Source organism: Bombina bombina, chromosome 7, assembly GCF_027579735.1.
Source record: "Bombina bombina isolate aBomBom1 chromosome 7, aBomBom1.pri, whole genome shotgun sequence".
NCBI classification, from domain to species: domain Eukaryota; kingdom Metazoa; phylum Chordata; class Amphibia; order Anura; family Bombinatoridae; genus Bombina; species Bombina bombina.
Window position 1 is genome coordinate 513,230,275 of NC_069505.1, and position 19,821 is coordinate 513,250,095.

At 38.0% G+C, this 19,821-nt stretch overlaps 1 protein-coding gene across 1 annotated transcript in view; it reads left to right on the forward strand.

The window, feature by feature from the left end:
- Window positions 1-11,709, forward strand: part of LOC128666924 (oocyte zinc finger protein XlCOF6.1) — a 107,168-nt gene extending 95,459 nt beyond the window's left edge. Inside the window, exon 4 of the mRNA XM_053721745.1 lies at window positions 10,660-11,709. Coding sequence (XP_053577720.1) covers window positions 10,660-11,687 — 1,028 coding nt within the window. The 3' untranslated portion in view covers window positions 11,688-11,709. The remainder of the gene's footprint in view (window positions 1-10,659) is intronic.
- Window positions 11,710-19,821: the final 8,112 nt, after the last annotated feature.

The following is a 19,821-nucleotide window of genomic DNA, read 5'->3' on the forward strand; positions in this document are numbered from 1 at the left end:
GGGTGTTAGGGTTAGGGTTACGTTAGTGTTAGGTTTAGGGGTTAATATATTTTTTTAGTGTTAGTGATGTTGGAGGTTAATAACTTTAGTATAGTGGCGGCGACATTGGGGGCGGCAGATTAGGGGTTAATAACTGTAATGTAGGTGGCGGTGATGTCAGGGGCGGCAGATTAGGGGTGTTTAGACGTGGTTTTTATGTAAGGGTGTTAGGTTTAAACATAACTTTTTCTTTCCCCGTAGACATCAATGGGGCTGCGTTATGGAGCTTTTGGTTCCGTGATCGCAGGTGTTAGGCTTCTTTTTTGGTGGCTCTCCCCATTGAAGTCTATGGGGAAATCGTGCACGAGCACGTCAAAGCAGCGCTTGTATTTTGGTGTGGTATGGAGCTCAACGCAACCATATCGCCCGCACAAGCCTGCTTTTTCAAAACCTGTAATAGCAGCGCTATAGGGAGGTGACATAACGTCGCTTTTGTGTCGGTCGTTAATTTCCCTATAGCGCTGAAAATTCGTAATCTAGCTGTTAGTGTCAATCTGCTACGGAGCAGTACCCAATGCTGTACAGTTATATCACAAAATGTAGTTACTTTTGATGCAACATATAGAACATTGTTTATTTAACCCATCTTGCCACAGTCTTTTGTAATGAAGCAGAAACATTTGTGGCTTGTTTTAGTATGTCCTCCACCAAATTTTAGCTGATACCTGTAGCCTCTAGCAATAAAATCTCCAGTGGTGTTCCATGCATGCAGTACCTCAAAGGGACATACCATAGGCCAGAGATTCCCCTCATACATTCAGCAAATCTATAGATCTTACCTTGAGTGTTGTCCAGAGTTAGGAGTAAATCCAGCTAGAAACTGGAAGATACAAAATCCGTACTTTGTTAGACTCGCAGACTCCTCTGGAGCTTCTTAGGGCAGTTCAACTTGAAACCTTGAATTCTAGAGAATCTGGCTCCAAAATGCGCCCCCTCACAGATTCTGAAGTCCCCCTCCTAGACCTTGCATGTCGCTCTGTCATTTAGAGTTCAGCTCCAAAGCAGCAGTGCACTACTGGGACCTAGCTGAACACATTTGGTGAGCAAATGACAAGAGACAAATGTGTGTTGCTGCCAACCACCAGTTAGCTCCTAGTAGGGCATTGCTGTGGCTAAGGATATGTACATATGCTTTTCAACAATGGATACCAAGAGAACAAGAATAATAGAGTTGTCTTCAAATTTTTTGCTGTATCCTGAATTATGAGAGTTTCATTTTGACTTTCCTATCCCTTTAAATGTGTCCTTTTTCTACTACGTTTTTTTCCAAATATATTGATATTATCTAAAAATATCTTTTACTAATTGCCATTCTATTCATACTTTTCTCATAGCTATGCATATTTATTTGTTTAATGCATATCAATCCCTTTAAATTCTTATCCAAAATGTATCTACAAAACGTCCAATAGACTTTAAAGTTGAACTTTGCAAAAAAGTCTTCAGGTAAGTTTTTCTAAAGGTTTGCAATATGTCACTGGGTGTGTTTGTAACATATTTAGGCATCTATTACAATTATTTAGAAAAGTTATAACAATTTTTTTTTTTTTACAAAATTCACTATTAAAGTCTATGAGATTTTTGCACATAAAGAATTTGATAAAGAACTGTAATAGCTGTTTATTTTTCAAATATACTATACACACAGGCAGTAATAGACATAGATATGCACTCACAGAAAGAAATAGACACGTGCACACACAGACATTAATAGACAGAGACAAGCACTCACAGACAGTAATAGACAGACATGCACACACAGACAGTAATAGACAAAGACATTCACACACAGGCAATAATAGACAGAGACATGCACACACAGACAGTAATAGACAGAGACATGCACACACAGGCAGGGAGGGATAGCTAGGCATACGCACACACAGGCAGTAATAGACATATACATGCACACACAGGCAGTAATAGACATATACATGCACACACAGGCAGGGATAGATAGGCATACACACACTCAGGCAGCAATAGACATATACATGCACACACAGGCAGGGATAGATAGGCACACACACACACACTTAGGCAGTAATAGCAGACACAAGCACTCACATGGGAGTTTGTGAAAACTTGCCATTGTCATTATGGAATAAATGACACATACACACACCCATCACTATTAGAGGGACATTATACACTCATTTTTTCTTTGCATAAATGTTTTGTAGATGATCTATTTATATAGCCCATAATGTTTTTTTTTTTTTTTTAAATGTATAGTTTTGCTTATTTTTTTTATTTTTTTTTATTTTTTTTTATTATTTTCAAAAGCTTTATTAAATATCTTGCATACATACATCAAAATTTACATGTTTCTCCAGTTTGTTCGTTGCAAGCAAAGGTACAAAATAACTGATACAATTTACAACTGTGCTGATATTCTTGAAATGTCCGATTAAGGATTCTGTTCTCCACAATATAAAGTCCTTATACATGTAGTGTACCTTAAGGTACGAATTGTATGCAAACATTTTTAACTCATAACAAAGAATGTTGCATCAACAGTAAACATTTTCAACTCGTTCTCCTGTTGCTAACTTCACTTTTAGTGTCATTCCAAAATCTAAATTTAACTAATATGATCAGTAGTCACCACGCACCGCCCCAGCCCGTCGCCTTCTTACCTCAATTACCTGCAATCCTCAGTCCTCCAATAACTCACCCTTTGTTTGTTTATTCTCTCCTTCAGCCCTAATCTGAGAAGCTTTCCTTCCACTGCATTATCATTAACTCATGTGTGTCTAAGGTGTCTCTCTGCATGTGGTGATACCTTTCTAAGTGCAGCATGTTGTCCACTTGCCTCCTCCACTCTGCCACCGTGGGCAGTGTTTTGGTTTTCCAATGTTTGGGTATCAACATTTTGGCTCCGTTCAACATAACCAGCTTTAGAGCCCTACTTACTTTACTCTCAAGTGTAGGTAGTGATATGAATAATAGAGTTTGCACGCTATTTGTCAATGATTTTCCGGTGACTTTTCTAACGTGTTCCAAAACATCCACCCAGAATTTGTCTAGTCCGGGGCAGTCCCACCACAGATGCATTAAAGTACCCTCACCTCCGCATTCCCTCCAGCACTTCCCTGTGGTTGTTCTATATATGTGTTTTATCCTACTGGGTGTGAGATACCATCTCGCTAGAAATTTGTAGCTGGATTCCTGCACCCTGCTTGAGATGGATGTGTGCTTTGTTGTGTGGAATGCTGTCAGCCAGTCACGCGGTTCTATGTCTTCATTTAGCTCCTTTTCCCAGTATTTAGTGTAAGAGGGTAGTATCTGAGTTCCTCCCCCTAATAGTAGTTTATACAAGATGGAAATTGCATGTTTTGTCTGCGTCTCTCGTATGCACAGTGTCTCGTACGCGGTTAGCTGTCGGAAGAAGTCGGTTTTCTGTTTGTGAGTGTTTAGAAAGTGGTTCATCTGTGAGTGAGCTAACCAGTCTATGCCCAAGTCTGGTCTGGACTCTTTTAGTTGGGCCAGAGGTCTCATTGAGTTGCCCTCAATTAATGCAGCGAGTGTCCATGCCCCATATGCTGTGTTTTCTTCTTGTCGTGTGTCTCTGTGGTTCCAAGGTATGGATGTATTCTGATATATAGGTGTTAATGGAGATGGCCTAGTGGATATGTGCGTGGAGATGTTAAGTAGCTTGTCCCATGTGGAGAAAAAATCCACTAATAGTGGTTGTGTATGTGCGGCCGTAGGCCTGTCCTTCCCTGGTATCCAAGCCAGACCTCCCGCGTTCCTTGTACTTAGTGTTGCGCAGTCTAGTTGCACCCACAGTTTAGTAGAATCATTGCTACACCAATCTAATAGTTTATGTAGAGTTATGGCCTGCTTATACGTGCTTATATTAGGCAGTCCACGTCCACCTTGGTCCCTAGGCATGTAAAGTGTTTTCCTTGCGATTCTGGGTTTGGTCCCCCCCCATATGTATTGTTCTAAAAGTCCTTGTATTTTTGGTAGAAAGTTAGAGGGGAGAGGTATAGGAGTAGTCTGTAGAATGTAAAGGAGTCTGGGTAGAACGTTCATTTTAATCACGTTTACTCTCCCTAACCACGAAATTGGTTTATTTTTCCAATTGAATAAGTCAGCTATTAGCTCAAGCTCTAATCGTTTGTAATTGGCTGTGAAAATTTCCTGTTGGTCCGAGGATAGATAAATACCAAGGTATTTCATTTTAACTCCCTGTACCTTGAGGTGGCAATTCTGCGTAATTTGATCAAAGAGGGTGGGGTCACATGTGATGTTTAATATCTCGGACTTTGTGCGGTTTAATTGGAAATTGGAAACTACGCCAAAAGCTTTGAGGGTTTTTAATGCTTTGAATAATGACGTGCTAATATTTGTCAACGTGAGCAGAACATCGTCCGCATATAAAGCCAATTTGTAATTGTTGTTGGCAATTGCCAAACCTCGTATTTGATTGTCGCTTCTCATTTTTTGGGCTAAAGCCTCTATGCTTATGGCAAAGAGGATGGGTGACAAAGGGCATCCCTGTCTAGTACCGTTTCCGATAATAAATCGGTCTGAAAGCAGTCCATTTACCTTGACTCGGGCTGTAGGGTTTTGGTAAAGTGTAAAAATCAAATTTATAAAATTGCTGCTAAATTTCATTTTGAGTAGAACAGATTTAAGAAATCCCGAATGAACCCTGTCGAAAGCTTTTTCTGCATCTGTGGAGATCAGGGCCATGGGGATATTTCTAGTCTGGGCATAGGATATTAGTTGAAATGTTCTTAATGTGTTATCTCGAGCTTCCCGCCCAGGTATGAAACCCACCTGGTCTGGGTGTATCAGATCAGGGGGATGCTTATTAATTCTTGTGGCGAATATTTTTGCGAATATTTTAACATCTGAATTTAAAAGAGATATGGGCCTATAGTTTTCTGTCTTTTCTGGGTTCCTTCCCGGTTTAGGGAGTACTGTTATATGTGCTAGCAGCATATTTTCTACGAAGCCCTTTTCTGTTAGTAGGGAATTGAATAGGGACAGTAAGGGAGTTCCTATGTGGTGTAGGAAAGTTTTATAGTACCGTATGCTCAAACCGTCCGGCCCTGGGCTCTTGCCGTTAGGCATGTTTTTGATGGCTGTCTTAATTTCTTCCATTGTTATCTGTGAGTCAAGTAAGTCTATATCTTCCTGTTTTAATTCGGGTAGGTGTATGTCGGCTAGGAAGTTGTCAATATCTTCCTGTTTACAGTCAGTCTGGATGTTATACAACTCGCTATAGTATTTCCTGAATATCTCCGCTATAGCTACGCTATCTCTATGGACCTGGCCTTTAGAATCTTTCAGTGAGTGAATGTATGTGTCTAGTTGTTTTCTTTTGAGGGCCTTCGCTAGGGAAGATCCTATTTTGTCGTTCATGTCGAAATATCTCTGTCTCAGCCTGTCTGCTTTGTTCTGATATTCTCTCACCAAGTGGTTATGGAGTTCCTGTTTAGTTGCTGTTAGTTTTCTTAGTGTGTCAGCTGAGTTTGGGGACGCCTTATGTTTTGCTTCCCAGTATCTAATTTGGGATGTTACCGAGTTTACAAATTGTCTATTGTTTTTAGTTTCCTGTGCCTTAAGTCTTATGACCTCTCCTCGCAAAACGCACTTGTGTGCCTCTCAAATTGTGGAAGATGTTAAGTCTTTTGTCGTGTTCTCTTGGAAGTAATGCCCTAGTGCCGTGTCGATTTCTGTCCTAGTCAACGTATTGTCATGCATATGTTCATCTAATCTCCACATAAATGGTTTAATTGGAACGGTCGGCCATTTTAATGTGCATGCAACTGGGGCTTGGTCAGACCAAGTGATCGGTAATATGCTGGAGTTCTCTATTAATGTAAGCCCTATTTGATCGGTGATGAGATAATCTATCCTTGTGTAAAGGTGGTGTGGGTGTGAGTAGAAGGTGTAGTCTCGTGCGTGAGGGTGCCTGTCCCTCCATATATCATGCAGGCGCAGTTGTTGTAGCTGTGTGTGCATGGACTTAATCACTTTTTGTGGGGTGCTTGTGGAGCCTAATGAGGTGTCTTGGGCTGGGTCCAGTGGCATGTTGAAATCCCCCCCAAGCAGAATTATCCCCCTTGAGTGCTCCAATAGCAATTGTGCAATCTGTTTAAATACCCTTTGCTGCCCTTGGTTAGGCAAATACACATTCACAAGTGTCACTTGCATGTTAAATAACAATCCCACCGCCACTATGTAAGCTCCGTTTGGGTCTTTAATTATATTTGACGGAGTGAAGCTAATATTGTTCTTCAAGAAAATCCCCACTCCTCCTCTTTTGGAACTGCCTGAGGCTAGGGAGATAGTTTTGTATCTGTGACTCACCACCTTAGGTTCCCTCCCTCTTTTAAAATGTGTTTCTTGAATATATAATATGTCGCCTGCCTCTCTATGTAAATGACTAAATGCTATCGACCTCTTTTCTGGGCTATTAAGCCCTTTGGCATTGATAGTTATCAGTTTTAGGGATTTCTGTGTCATGACTTTTGTTGAATTATTGTTACTTAGATAGGATGTGGAGCGTTAGGCAAGTCAGGGGTACAATACTTCTGTGACGTGCCTTCTTGTGACTAGTTACACGTCGCCGCAGAGACCGAATCGCCTTTTTTGGAGGCTTAGTGTGTGTTTGTGAGATTTACTAGACTGTACGGGCAATGCTAACTAATGGCGGTGCGCTATAACCTGTTTATATGGTATGACACTCTCTATTAGCTGCTACGGAGAAATATATTATATGAGGTTATCACCACTTGAGCTTCCTTAAGCTAAATACAGGTGTCAACAGTGTGTTATATTGCTCAAGAAACGATAAAGTGATTTGAACAGTGAAATACAATACAATTCAATGCAACACAATGAGGGCAATATCCCCGGCCCCAAGTCCCGTTACAAAAGGAGAGAACAGTTCAACTTCTTAACTAGATATATATACAATTATGTATCACATTCATACGACCTGCTCTTCATGCTAGTCTCAAGAAGATCCCTTGTATCTCTCCGTGTACATTTCAAGCAGTCTGTGAATTAAGAACCTCATTGTCCTTTAAGTTGTTGGTTTCAGGTAGTGTGTCTGCTGCTGTTTTGTCTGCTGTTTCTTTGTTATTTGAGTGGGTTCGGTGTCTACTTTGGCGGTAATTATTTTCCATTTGATCTTCCTGTTCCGGAGGCTGTATGTCTAGTTGGAGGGCATCACAGAAATGTGGCAGATCTTCCTTGCTCTTAAAAACAGCTGTGGTGTTTCCTCTTGTAGCAATTATACTGACAGGGAAGCCCCATCTGTATGTTATTTTCTGGTCTCTCAAGACATTTGTAATGTATGAAAGCTCTCTTCGTTTTTTGAAGAGTGGCTGGGCTTAAGTCCTGAAATATCTGAATACGATTCCCGGCATGCCTGATATCTTGTTTTAATCTTGCATGTTTCATGAGTTCCTCTTTGTCTTTGAAATTAAGTAATTTTATTATTACATCCCTTGGGGGTGCCTTAGGGTGTGGTTTCGCCCGTAGGGCCCGATGTGCTCTTTCAATTATCAAGTCAGGAGCGCTGTTATTACCCCTGACAGTCCTGAACAAATCTTGTAAACAGCCTTCTAATGCCCCAGGCAGAATAGATTCTGGAATGCCTCTAATCCTCAGGTTGTTCCTCCTGCCCCTGTTGTCTAGGTCTTCAACCTTTTCCAATAGGTGGTGTATGATTCCTTCTTGTTCATAGGCCAGTTTTGATATATGTTGTATGTCGTTATCCATAACATTGTGACTCTCTTCTAATGTGGTAACTCTGTGGGTTACTCGTGATAGGTCCCTCTTCAGGTCCCCGTACCAATTTTTAACCTCGGCCATTATTTCTTTGATGTCATTTTTCGTACATAGGGGCAATAGGTCGTCTTTTGTGAGGCCTGATCCTTGGGGTGCTTGGACTGCCTGACTTGCGTGTTCAGTTTGTGGTGTTTCTTTACTCTGTGTTACAGACTGGATCTCCAGCGGAGATTCAAGTGGTCTTAAGTATTGTTGTAGCATCCTGGAGCGTGGCGTGGTATCTGATTTGTTAGCTTTCCGCCCTGGCATATTACTTGAGCCTATGCGTTGGTCGCGTGGCTGGCAGTCTGGTATAATTTGTCTGTGTTAAGTGCCTGAATTAGCAAAGAGTTCAGATGTGATACATCTTTCCCACAGTTTCTTGTATCTATATAGTTTCAGTGTGCTTGAGTTCTAAGTGTAGGTCTTTTCGGGTATCACCCCAAAACACTTCCAGGGCATTAACAGTCTTATTGTTTTGGGGGTAACTTTGCTGCAACTCTGTTTATCTTTGAGCTCTTTCTCACTATTTTTCATTCCTGTGCTTTACACTAGAGTTTTAGTTTCCTTTCTTTTCTGTGTCTCTTATGGAAGAGTGTTGCTGTATGTCCAGTGTCTGTGTGATTAAAGTTGGGAAATATCCTTCCTCTTTCAGACCTAAGGCCCCCTGTTGTGCAAGCCCTTCTCACTTTTTTCTTCTTATTTTTTTTTATTATTTTTTTGCTTTTTATCCCTTTTATGTTAATTAAAGTTTATTTGCCCAATGCCTGTGAGTTTTATGTTGTACAGCCCTTAGTAGGAGATATTGGCATAAGTGTGATCTTTGTCTGAGATAAATTTTGGACCCCTTGTTTGTCTTTTTGTGCAAGGGCTTTAGATTCGTGCACCACACACCACGCTTCTTACCCTGTTGTGACAGCTTGTTGTTCCTTGCGGTAACGTGGGGCTTCTCCATTTCGATGCCGGAAGATTTTGTGCGCCTCGCCTCCTGTCTGCTGGCTGTCCGGTCAAATGAATCTGTGTCTGCGGACTCCCCGAACACCACTTACACTACTTTCCTGGGTAAGGTACACGCCGCTTCTGAGATGTGCGCAATGGCGCGCCTGCAGCTCTCTGCTCACTTCTGGCGGCTGATTCCGCCGTGTACCAGGTCGCTGTCTGTTTCTTTCTGAGTCACTAAGTGCCCGCTAGTGACTACTGTCTGGGATTCTCCTCTGGCTATGGTTTCTTACAGGTTTGCCTGCTTTTTATTGGGACTTGGGAGTCTGGGGCCTAAGAGCTATCTACTCACACGGCCATCTCCCTGACCGGCCAAGCTCAGCCTCTAGTTTTGCTTATTTTTAAATAACATTGCTCTGATTTTCAGACTCCTAATCAAGCCCCAAAGTTTTATGAGAATACTGTCAGATACCTACTTCAGCTTGCTCCTGTTTATGTAAAGGGTCTTTTCATGTGCAAAAGAAGGGGGAGGGGGAGTGTCTTATTTTCCACTTGCAGTGAGCTTTCCAACTACCTTTTAAACAGAGCTAAACTAAGTGCTTCTAAGTAAGTTTTTAAACAGTTTTATACTAGATTTTTATATCAGTATATGTGCATCCTATTCTTTATAGTAGTGTCTATTACATGCAGTTATATGAAAATGAGTGTATACTGTCCCTTTAACCTTTATTAAACAATAAGTTATTTTATTCAACAGTCCTTAACAGAAAACCTGTTCCTTAGTATGTGGAGACCAAAGTTTTATAAAGCACATTTTTTAATTAGCTCAGTAAAACAAAAAATATGTACATATCATTATGTAAAGACCATGTATAATTTGTCATATGCATAAAACATCACCTATTTAGTCCTCAGGGTGATTCCTCTCCTTTTTACTTTCAGTTTTAGCTCTAAGTAGTTATTCAGTCTTAACACCCCCCCCCCACTGTAATCTTGTTGCTCCATTAGTATGATTGACTTTCAATGCAGTCAATTAACATAACAGCTTCCTTTTATATATATATATATATATATATATATATATATATATATATATATATATATATATATATATATATATATATATATATATATATATATATATACAGGTCAAATAACAGGCGGGGGCCAACGACTTGCGGGCAAAGAAGGGTACAAAACTGTTATCCAGAGACAGGTCAAATTCAGGCAGTGGTCAGAAACTTACAAATCAGAATCAAAAAATGGTAAACAGGTCAAAAACACAGAGCAGGAAACCGATCACAATATATATTGCAAAAAGTGGGAAATCTGATGCCATGAAGATGCAAGAAAATACAAGATATTAACTATGATGTAGCTTACCTTTTTACATAGCTGTTTAGCAGATTTTGGAACAAATACTATGTTATGTAAAGAACTTTGTACACAATTTTTTGCAATCCCCTATTGTGAGTTGTTCATTTGTAAATTGTGTGTGTTTATATATTATGTTTGATCAAGCATTCACTGTTAAATCCTATTTCTAATCCTGAGAACATTGGAATTTGATAGTTTAGTGTATATTGTTAATTTTACTTTTCACTATTGCCATGTGAGAAACTATAGCAAAAGCTATCAATCCTTATAACTATAGGTATAAAAATAGATCTAATGGGATAGGTTAAACCTTTAATAAGTTTTTTTAAAAAATAGTAGTAGTTAGAAAATGACAGCTGTACATTTTTTAAATATTATATTTTCAAAGTATTAGGGATTGGCCTATTTTCATTTAAACACCAATTCTTTTTGAAAGTTATCTAATTTAAGATAACCTACCCAAAAATGTCTTAAAAAGTTAACTTTCGTTGTATTTCTTTCCAACAGATATTCCTAAACAAGGATACAGTAAATGTGCATCTTACAGTCTTGTTCAAGATCAAAGAAATCATGTGGGAAATAAACCATTTCCATATTCTAAATTTGGAGATTTTCTCATCCCGCAATCAAGACCTATTAAATGTCTGCAAGTTTACACAACAGAAAAAGTATTTTCATGTTCTGAATGTGGAAAATGTTTTGTCAAGAAATCAGCTTTAATTAAGCATAAAAAAAATCATACAGGAGAGAAAGCGTTTCCATGTTATGAATGTGGTAAACATTATGCCCAAAAATCAAATCTTGCTACCCATCAGAAAATCCATACAGGAGAGAAGGGATTTTCTTGTTCTGAATGTCAAAAATCTTTTATCTGGAGGTCAAGTTTTATTAGACATCAGAGAGTTCATCGATCAAATCTAATTATTCATCAGTTTGTTCATACATTAGATAAACAATTTTCTTGTTCTGAATGTGGGAAATGTTTTCCCTTGAAATCAACTCTTGTGTCTCATCTGAAAATTCATACTGGAGTGAAAGCATTTTCATGTTCTGAATGTGGCAAAAGTTTTCTTCGGAAAGCTGATCATAATATGCACATGAAAATTCATACAGGAGAGAAACAATTTTCATGTTCTGATTGTGGGAAATCTTTTACACAGAAATCTACCTTAATTTATCATAAAAAAATCCACACAGGAGACAGAGCATTTTCATGTTCTGAATGTGGAAAATGTTTTTCCTTGAAATCAAGTCTTGTTAAGCATCAGACAATTCATACAGGAGAGAAAGCATTTTCATGTTCTGAATGTGGAAAATGTTTTACATTTAAATCAAATCTTGTTTCTCATCAGAAAACCCATACAGGAGAGAAAACATGTTCATGTTCTGATTGTGGGAAACTTTTTACTCGTAAGTCAAGTCTTCTTTCTCATCAAAAAATACATACAGGAGAGAAGGAATTTTCATGTTCTGAATGTGGGAAATGCTTCTTTAGCAAATCAAATCTGACTAAACACCAGAAAATTCATATCTGAAATAAAGTTTTTATGTTTCCAATGTGGCAGATCTTTTCTCAGGAAATCACAACTTAATAAACACATTTTTAGTTTCAAATTCAATCAAGCCAGATTACTCATGTCATACAGAAGAGAAAGCATTTTTTTATATTCTGAATATCCAAAATGTTTTTACTCACAGACAAGTATCAGAAACCAGAAAATTGGGAAGGAAAAAAAAATCTGAATGCACAAAATGTTTTAATTAGTTTCAGAACAAATTAAAAATCAGAGAACACAAAGATAAAAAAACGTTAAGGCTGGTATCCCTCTTTACTCCCTTGTCCATGTAGAGATAAAAAAAACATCTGCTAGCTAGGGCTGGGTGATATGGAAAAAAAATCAAAATGACAATTTTGTCCCTAAAATATTACAATTGCGATTTTAATCGCGATTTTTAAAAAATAACTTTACTTATCTGTCTGTTATATGACACACAGCTCTCTAAAACCTTACAGTTGTGTTAGTTACAGCTATTTTGTGATCAGAGGTTACTTAGTTGTGCAACATCAGCCCATGATGTTCTTACACTGCATGTTACCTGCTATCCCCCCCGGCTGTCTGCGCTCCCACAGAGGCCCTAGCAAAGTATCTTATACACGCCTACTACATTATGAAGTAGCACGTTGCTTATGCACAAACCCTCACATCGTTCCTGTACAAATTTACTTCGAATGCAGATCATTAAGTAAACACTCATCTTCCAGTTGGGAGAGTAGCGAGGGTGGGGTCGTGCTGGGATGAGCAGGGAGCTCCGGTGCTGAGGATGAAGTCACAGCCCGAAGAGGAGGCGCCCCAGACTGGGGGGCTCACTGTTTCCGTTGGCTGCCGCGGTACACACACAGATGCTGTGTTGTCAGTGGCATGTCTGGAAGTTGTTTGAGGGTTTCTCTCGTGCCTTACAATAGGGAGCCCAGAGTTACTGCACTGGGATCTTTAATGGACCACAAACAGCTAAAGCAAATATTTACCCCCAGGCCTGCAGCATAGTTAATATCAAAAATAAAAAACTGCAGAGAGATCACGAAGATTACGTGAATAACTGTGTGTATTCTTTTAATCGTCAGAATGACACACAAGAAAATAAGAGTAACCCCAATAATATACAGAATGAATGGAAAACTGTCCAATATGGAAAAGGGAAGAAGCCAAAAACCATGCAAAATAATCATTACCTTAATCACCCAGACAATTACTCCAACTTTTCCTATCAATCAGATAACAAGAATTTTTCACAACATTCTAGAACACCGCACAATGGTCATAACAATAGAAATTCTTGGACAAACAATAGAGGATATAACAACACACCCAATCAATACAACCAATTTAGACAATATGCACCACAGCACAGTTCACTACAATATCATTCACGCCCCAATTATTATTCTAACAAACCACACAGTTCACACTCCTCTTTTTCCTCTGTCCCATCATATCAATCCTATCAAACTCAACGACACCACCAACAAGAGCCTCAGCATGTACACCAATCAGAAAGAACACACTATAATCCTAAAAATCGAACATTTGAATCTTCTAACTATATTGCTGATCAATACCCTTCAACAGACCAAAATTCACCGAGTTACAATTACCAGAAATCCCATCATATGGGACCGAGGGTCAATAATTCTAACACACATCATACAAAAATGCATTCAAATGGACAACAAGAATACTATGAACATCCAAATAGGTTCAGTATTTTGTCATCAGAACCCAGAGTTTCAGTTACAGATCCTGAAACTCCCAGTACCAGCAATAATTCAGCTCATTTTTTAGGAATAGGTCCCAATATAAGAAACGACAGCCCAATAATAAGAGCAGGCAAAAGACCTCATATTACAGAAAGCGAGGCTCTAGAGGTAGAGCCATTGCCACCAAGGAAAAGAAATTATCCAGATTAGACCAAGGGATCTTTAATTTATCATCCTATAAATTATCTATTCCTGAAAAAAGAGTTTTAAAACAAGGCCTGTCGTTTTGTCCCCCTAACACACCTAAAATGTTTGATATTTTTGTAGACCTCAATCATTTCACACGAAAGTTGACGTTGCAAAAATATTTTGCAAATAAAAAATTAAAATCCAGCAAAATAGCCAACTCTAATATACAAGTCATATTAACTGAATCTATGCCATCCAATAATAACATAACTTGCATCTACTCACAAACTGAAGAACTTACTACCCATTTATTTGACGAATACATACATACCGATGTTAAAAATAAATCTAATTTCAATCCCACTAATGTAAAAAAAGATTACATCGAACTCTTCCAGAGCATGGTTCTGGAAGATTTCGAGAAAATATTACACTCCAAAAAACAAAAGAAGAATTATTCCTATTTGAGCCACAAAAAAGCTATTCAAAGTTTACAGAATAATCCTAACATTATTATCCGCGATGCCGATAAAGGCGGCGGAATAATCATTCAAAATTTAGAGGACTATCTCAAAGAAGCGAATAGGATATTGGGGGACAATAACTATTATAAAATTTTACACCAAGATCCAACAAACACATACTTACAAGCATACACCAAACTTATAGACAAAGGTTTTTCTTTGAAGATATTAAATAAAAATGAAAAAGATTTTTTGAAAACACAAAATCCCAGTATAGCTCATTATTACCATTTACCAAAAATACACAAAGATAAAAATAACCCACCAGGGCGTCCGATTATTGCTGGAATAGGCAACCTCACATACAATCTGTCATATTATGTGGACCAATACCTTCAAAAATATGTAATAACATTACCCTCATACATTAAGGACAGCTCTCATCTGTTACAACTTTTAAATAACATTAGTATAGAAGATAAAAATCTATTGTGGATAACATGCGACGTTAGTTCGCTATACTCTAACATCTCACACACATTAGGTCTACAAGCCATTAAACATTTCCTCAAAAAAGACATCTATTTACCGGACCAACAATGTGAATTTATTTTAGAAAGCATTTTATTTATACTTCAACACAATTATTTTATTTACCAAGACACTTTTTATTTACAGACTAAAGGTACGGCCATGGGGACCAGGTTTGCCCCCAGCTTTGCCAACCTATTTATGGGACTATTTGAAGAAAAATATATATACTCGGCAGACTTGGGGGCAAGCCTGGTCTTCTATGGCCGCTATATAGATGATTTGATTTTTCTTTGGGGGGGGGACAACACTACAGCATTGAATTTCATAGATTATCTTAATCAAAATGACATGGGCATCGAATTCACAGCCAACATACAAACATCCAATATTGAATATTTAGATCTGTATTTAAGCATTGATAACAATCAAATTAAGTCAAAAACGTATTTCAAAGACGTTGACAGTAACAGCTTTCTTAACTATAACAGCAACCACCACAAAAAGTGGTTACGCAACATCCCTTATAGCCAATTCCAAAGGATCAGACGCAATTGTACAGACCATAACATTTTTTTGGAACAAAGCAAAATCTTATACAATAGGTTCTTAGAAAAAGAATACCCCCGATATTTACTTGATAGGGCTTTAGAAAAAGCATCACAAATAAACAGAGAGGACACTCTTGCTAACACAAAAGATAATAGTAAATCACACAACACAATGATGAGAGAGACTCTGTTTATAACACAATTCAATTCTGATTTTCAACAATTAGAACATATATTATATAAACATTGGCACATCATCCTAAGAGATCCTATACTAAAACATCTGGTTAAAGACAAACCTACAATAGTTTACAGGAGAGCACCCACAATAAGAAGCAAACTAGCTCCAAGTAAAAAAGTCAAACATATTCAGAGGGAAAACAAAAATCACACTCAAATACGAAACAAAGGTTTATTTGGCTTATGTGGGATGTATAAATGTGGTAAATCAGGTTGTGGAACATGCAAAATTATCAAATCTGGCATAAAGAATTTCAAATCTACAGTTACAGGAGAAAATTTTCAGATTCCCATTTTCTTTAACTGTGAATCTTCTTATACAGTATACCTTATGGAGTGCATATGCGGCCTCCAGTATGTAGGCCGTACCTCAAGAACACTACGTACGAGATGGGGGGAACATCATCGAAATTGCAAGAATAGTAAGAAAAAGAACATTAAACATAGCATACCCCATCATTGCCTGAAAAAACACAATGGAAATCCTCACATTTATAAATACATTCCGATTGATTTTGTCCCTAAAAACAATGATTACAATAGATTACTCAAATTAAGACAACGAGAAACATTCTGGATATACCGGTTAAGAACACTATATCCATTGGGATTGAATGCCAATCTAGATCTGGCAGCTTTTAATTGACCTTGATCTTAACATGGCCACAGCAAGCCAGCCTTCCCCCTAACCATTACAACAAGCCAACCTTCCCCCTAACCATCAAACATTGATACATCTCTTAATGCAGCACACATTCTACCAATACATCTTCATTCCTTTTTTCGTTCATATACACCGATTGTCATTTGTTGCATAATAGATCAACACATTCACATATTATTACAGATACACTCTTTACTACTCAACACAAATTCCCATTCTTTTAAACTAGAGACCAACACATCTATTTGTCTGCTATGATAGATATAATTTTTAAATCCTCTTGTGCATCCATCTATCATGGACATACTAACATCTGAATATTCATACATATTACACATACACCTTGATTACTCTCATATACTATATATACCACTAATATTATAGTCTACATACTGTCATCAAGATAAAATATAGATCCCAAACTCTTTTTTGAGAGACACACATTTTTAAGACAAATATTTTCTACACTTTACAAGTTCCCACAATAGCAAGACTCTGTCATCATCTGTGTCTATTATACACTTAATATATTCACAACATTTTCTTATAAATATAATCACAAAATATCAGATATTTATACAAACAATCCGAGATATGTTTCAATAATCTGGATTCTGCACTGGAATATTACCACAAACCAAATATAAATAAAAAGGAACGAACAAAATCATAAATATTTCCGTTCAACCATGCAAATTTCACCTCATATATTGTCTAGGTTACAACTGACAATATAATTTACAGATCAGACTAAAAAGGTATATTTTACCAATACCTAATATAGTCTAAAGTAACATGATATCTAAGAATACATTACTGTTGATAGATTAGATCAAAAAGGTATTATTATCAATACCTAATATAGTTAAAAGCAATATGACACTTCAGAATGCATTACTGTTTCCCATATAACAGACATTTTACTGAAATGGACAATTTTTAAATTTATGTGTAACAACAACAAAAATAAGGATTAATAAGAAATGTCCATGGGGCACATCGTTCAACGTTTAAGGAATAGATGTCTATGATTGACTATGTTAGTCTCTTCCTCGAGTCAATTAACACAAAAAAAAAATTTTTTAGTTAGGTTAGCTATCACACACTAGCAACATTGATACACAAGTTCATACATCAACATCACTCAACCTCTTCCTTGTATTAACGAATATACTATTTCTATCAGATTATTTCTTACACATTTGCATCACTCATATGCAAATAATCCTTTGCAGCATACAGCACAAAGACAGAGCATTTTGGTTTATTATTTTTTAATCTATCATATTATGGCATCGACATTATATATATGTTTTCTTATGGTACATTGTTTTTCATAACATTTTGTGTCAACTGTAACCATTCCAAATTGGAACCTAGAAACTCTGATTGTATCTTTTTCTTTTTAAACATTTAGTATTGTTAAATCGAAGGCCTCTCTTTTTCAACTAAAGTTTACAGCTGTTTGTATTTCTAAAATCATGACTTTTCCATGCTGTGCAAATTCACACTAATTGTAACACCTGTCAAGCCTTTTATTCGGCTTGCTCAGTTGAATCATGTAATGTTTTCTCATGGGTTTGCAACTTTGTGACAACTTCCTTTTTTAATCAAACAAATGTGTATAAATTGTACCAATTTGTAACATTTTTTATTCGCTTTGATATCTGAAGAAACGACCCTTGGTGGTTGAGAAACGCGTTATAATAAAGCCTTTTAAAGTTTTCTTTTAAAAACCTGGAAGTTGTGCACTTTTTTATGAGTTTTTAACTTAACCGAACAACACATGGGAATAGCTGAACAGAGAAACGCTCACAGCACGATTCCCTTATCCAAGGATCAGTTCCGGGAAGGATCGCATCCAACAGTGTACTAGCCACTGATTAAAGTGCTAGCAGGCGAGATAGTACTGGTCACAGAACAGTACCACAAATATTGGTAAGCACATTACCTCTCTGTCTTGTGTTATCCTTTTCTTTTGTCAAACAATATCACGCTATGTGGCGCCCTCTTTATCTTCAATTTTAAACAGTTACACCCCTGCTCTCTGGGAACAAGAGGAGCTGCCTACACAGAAGAACAGCCTATACTACAGTCTGCCATCCACTATTATTTAAGCAGTGGACTGAGCGAGAGCACTCGACGAAGATCAAGACCAAGTGGCTTATTGTGAGAACATTATACTCTCTGGGATCATAGATCCATTTTCTATGTTTATTTTTTTTTTAATATATATAAACAGCGCGCCTTTTTATCTCCTTGTGAGATACTACACTGCAGCAGAGAGGGCTGATACCACTGACAAATGAAGCGCGGGCGCAGCTTTTTTTCCCCCTTTTAAACAGATTTACTCGGTTGCGGAGCCCTCCTGTATGTCATAGGTGACTTCGTAGGGGGTGGGGTTATAAATCTCATACTCTCGCAATTCGAAATCGTGACGATTTTAAAATCGCGATTAATCGCATCATGCGATTAATCGTGCAGCCCTACTGCTAGCTAAGGAGTCATATAAACTCAGTTAAAATTTAATTGACTGTAAGACACCATAAGCAATTAGCAGCATGGAGATCAGCAAGCCAATAAAAGCGGGTCAAGCAAGTTAACACATGATTGGGTAAGCCCAATCATGTATTAACTTGCTTGACCCGCTTTTATTGGCTTGCTGATCTCCATGCTGCTGATTGCTTATGGTGTCTTACAGTTATGTTTCTTGACTCCTTATAGTCATACATCTAAGAATGCTTTTTTTTATTGCTTCCATGTTAATGGTGGGAAATAAGTATTGTATATCCCCCTCTATGTTGGTAAATAAGACATATCTTCAGAATGCTTGTTTCTACTATCTCACTGGATTAAATATCCTATTTCTTTTTAATGACACAATGAGTCCACGGATCATCTTAATTACTAATGGGATATTCACCTCCTGGTCTGCAGGAGGCGGCAAAGAGCACCACAGCAAAGCTGTTAAATATCACCTCCCTTCACTCCCAACCCAGTCCTTCTCTTTGCCTACATTAGTGCTAGGAAGTGGTAAAGTTATGTGTTAGAAAAGAATCTTCAATCAAGAGTTTATTATTTTAAAAGTGGTACAAGATTGTGCTGCCTTGTCCTAGGGTGTAGCCGTAGTCCATATCAGTCTCTTCAGTAGAGCAGTGGTGGCTTTAGAGCAATGGGAACTTGTGGGACATAATTCTTACTGCGCCTCCCATGTTTTATGCTGCCCTAACTCCTAAAGCCTGAGGGACATTACTCAGTCTTGTATTTCTCCACAGGTCGGTGTGAGGGAGAGGACCTCTCAAGCGTATCAGTTGCCTTGCTGTCAGGCAGATGTACAAGGTAAGTGCTGCTTTTTTATTTCTGGGGTGAAAAGAAATATTCTCAGAGAAAAAGTGAGCATGTTAAGAAAACAACATAGAGGGCACGTGAAGGAAGGGGCACTTTATGTTGGTGGGACACTGTAAACTCTCCTAGGCTGGAGAGGAATTTTTGACAGCTCTAGTATGCAGGCACTGGGGCTGGGAGAGAAGCGCATGACTGGCTCTGGTGGTTAGAATCTCCCGGCGGTTTAACTTAACAAAATGCTGATCGGGAGATTATTTCTTTTAGCAACGCCCATGATGGGCATGATCTTACTGAGTTGCGCACCACTTTCATTGCGCCTCAGTCTGGGACAAGTAAACAGACAGAGTTCATCAGGGCTTTACTAGAAACGCATCGTTTACGTTAAAGCAAGTGTTCCTAGAATTGAACGATGTCGGTATCCTCTCTGCT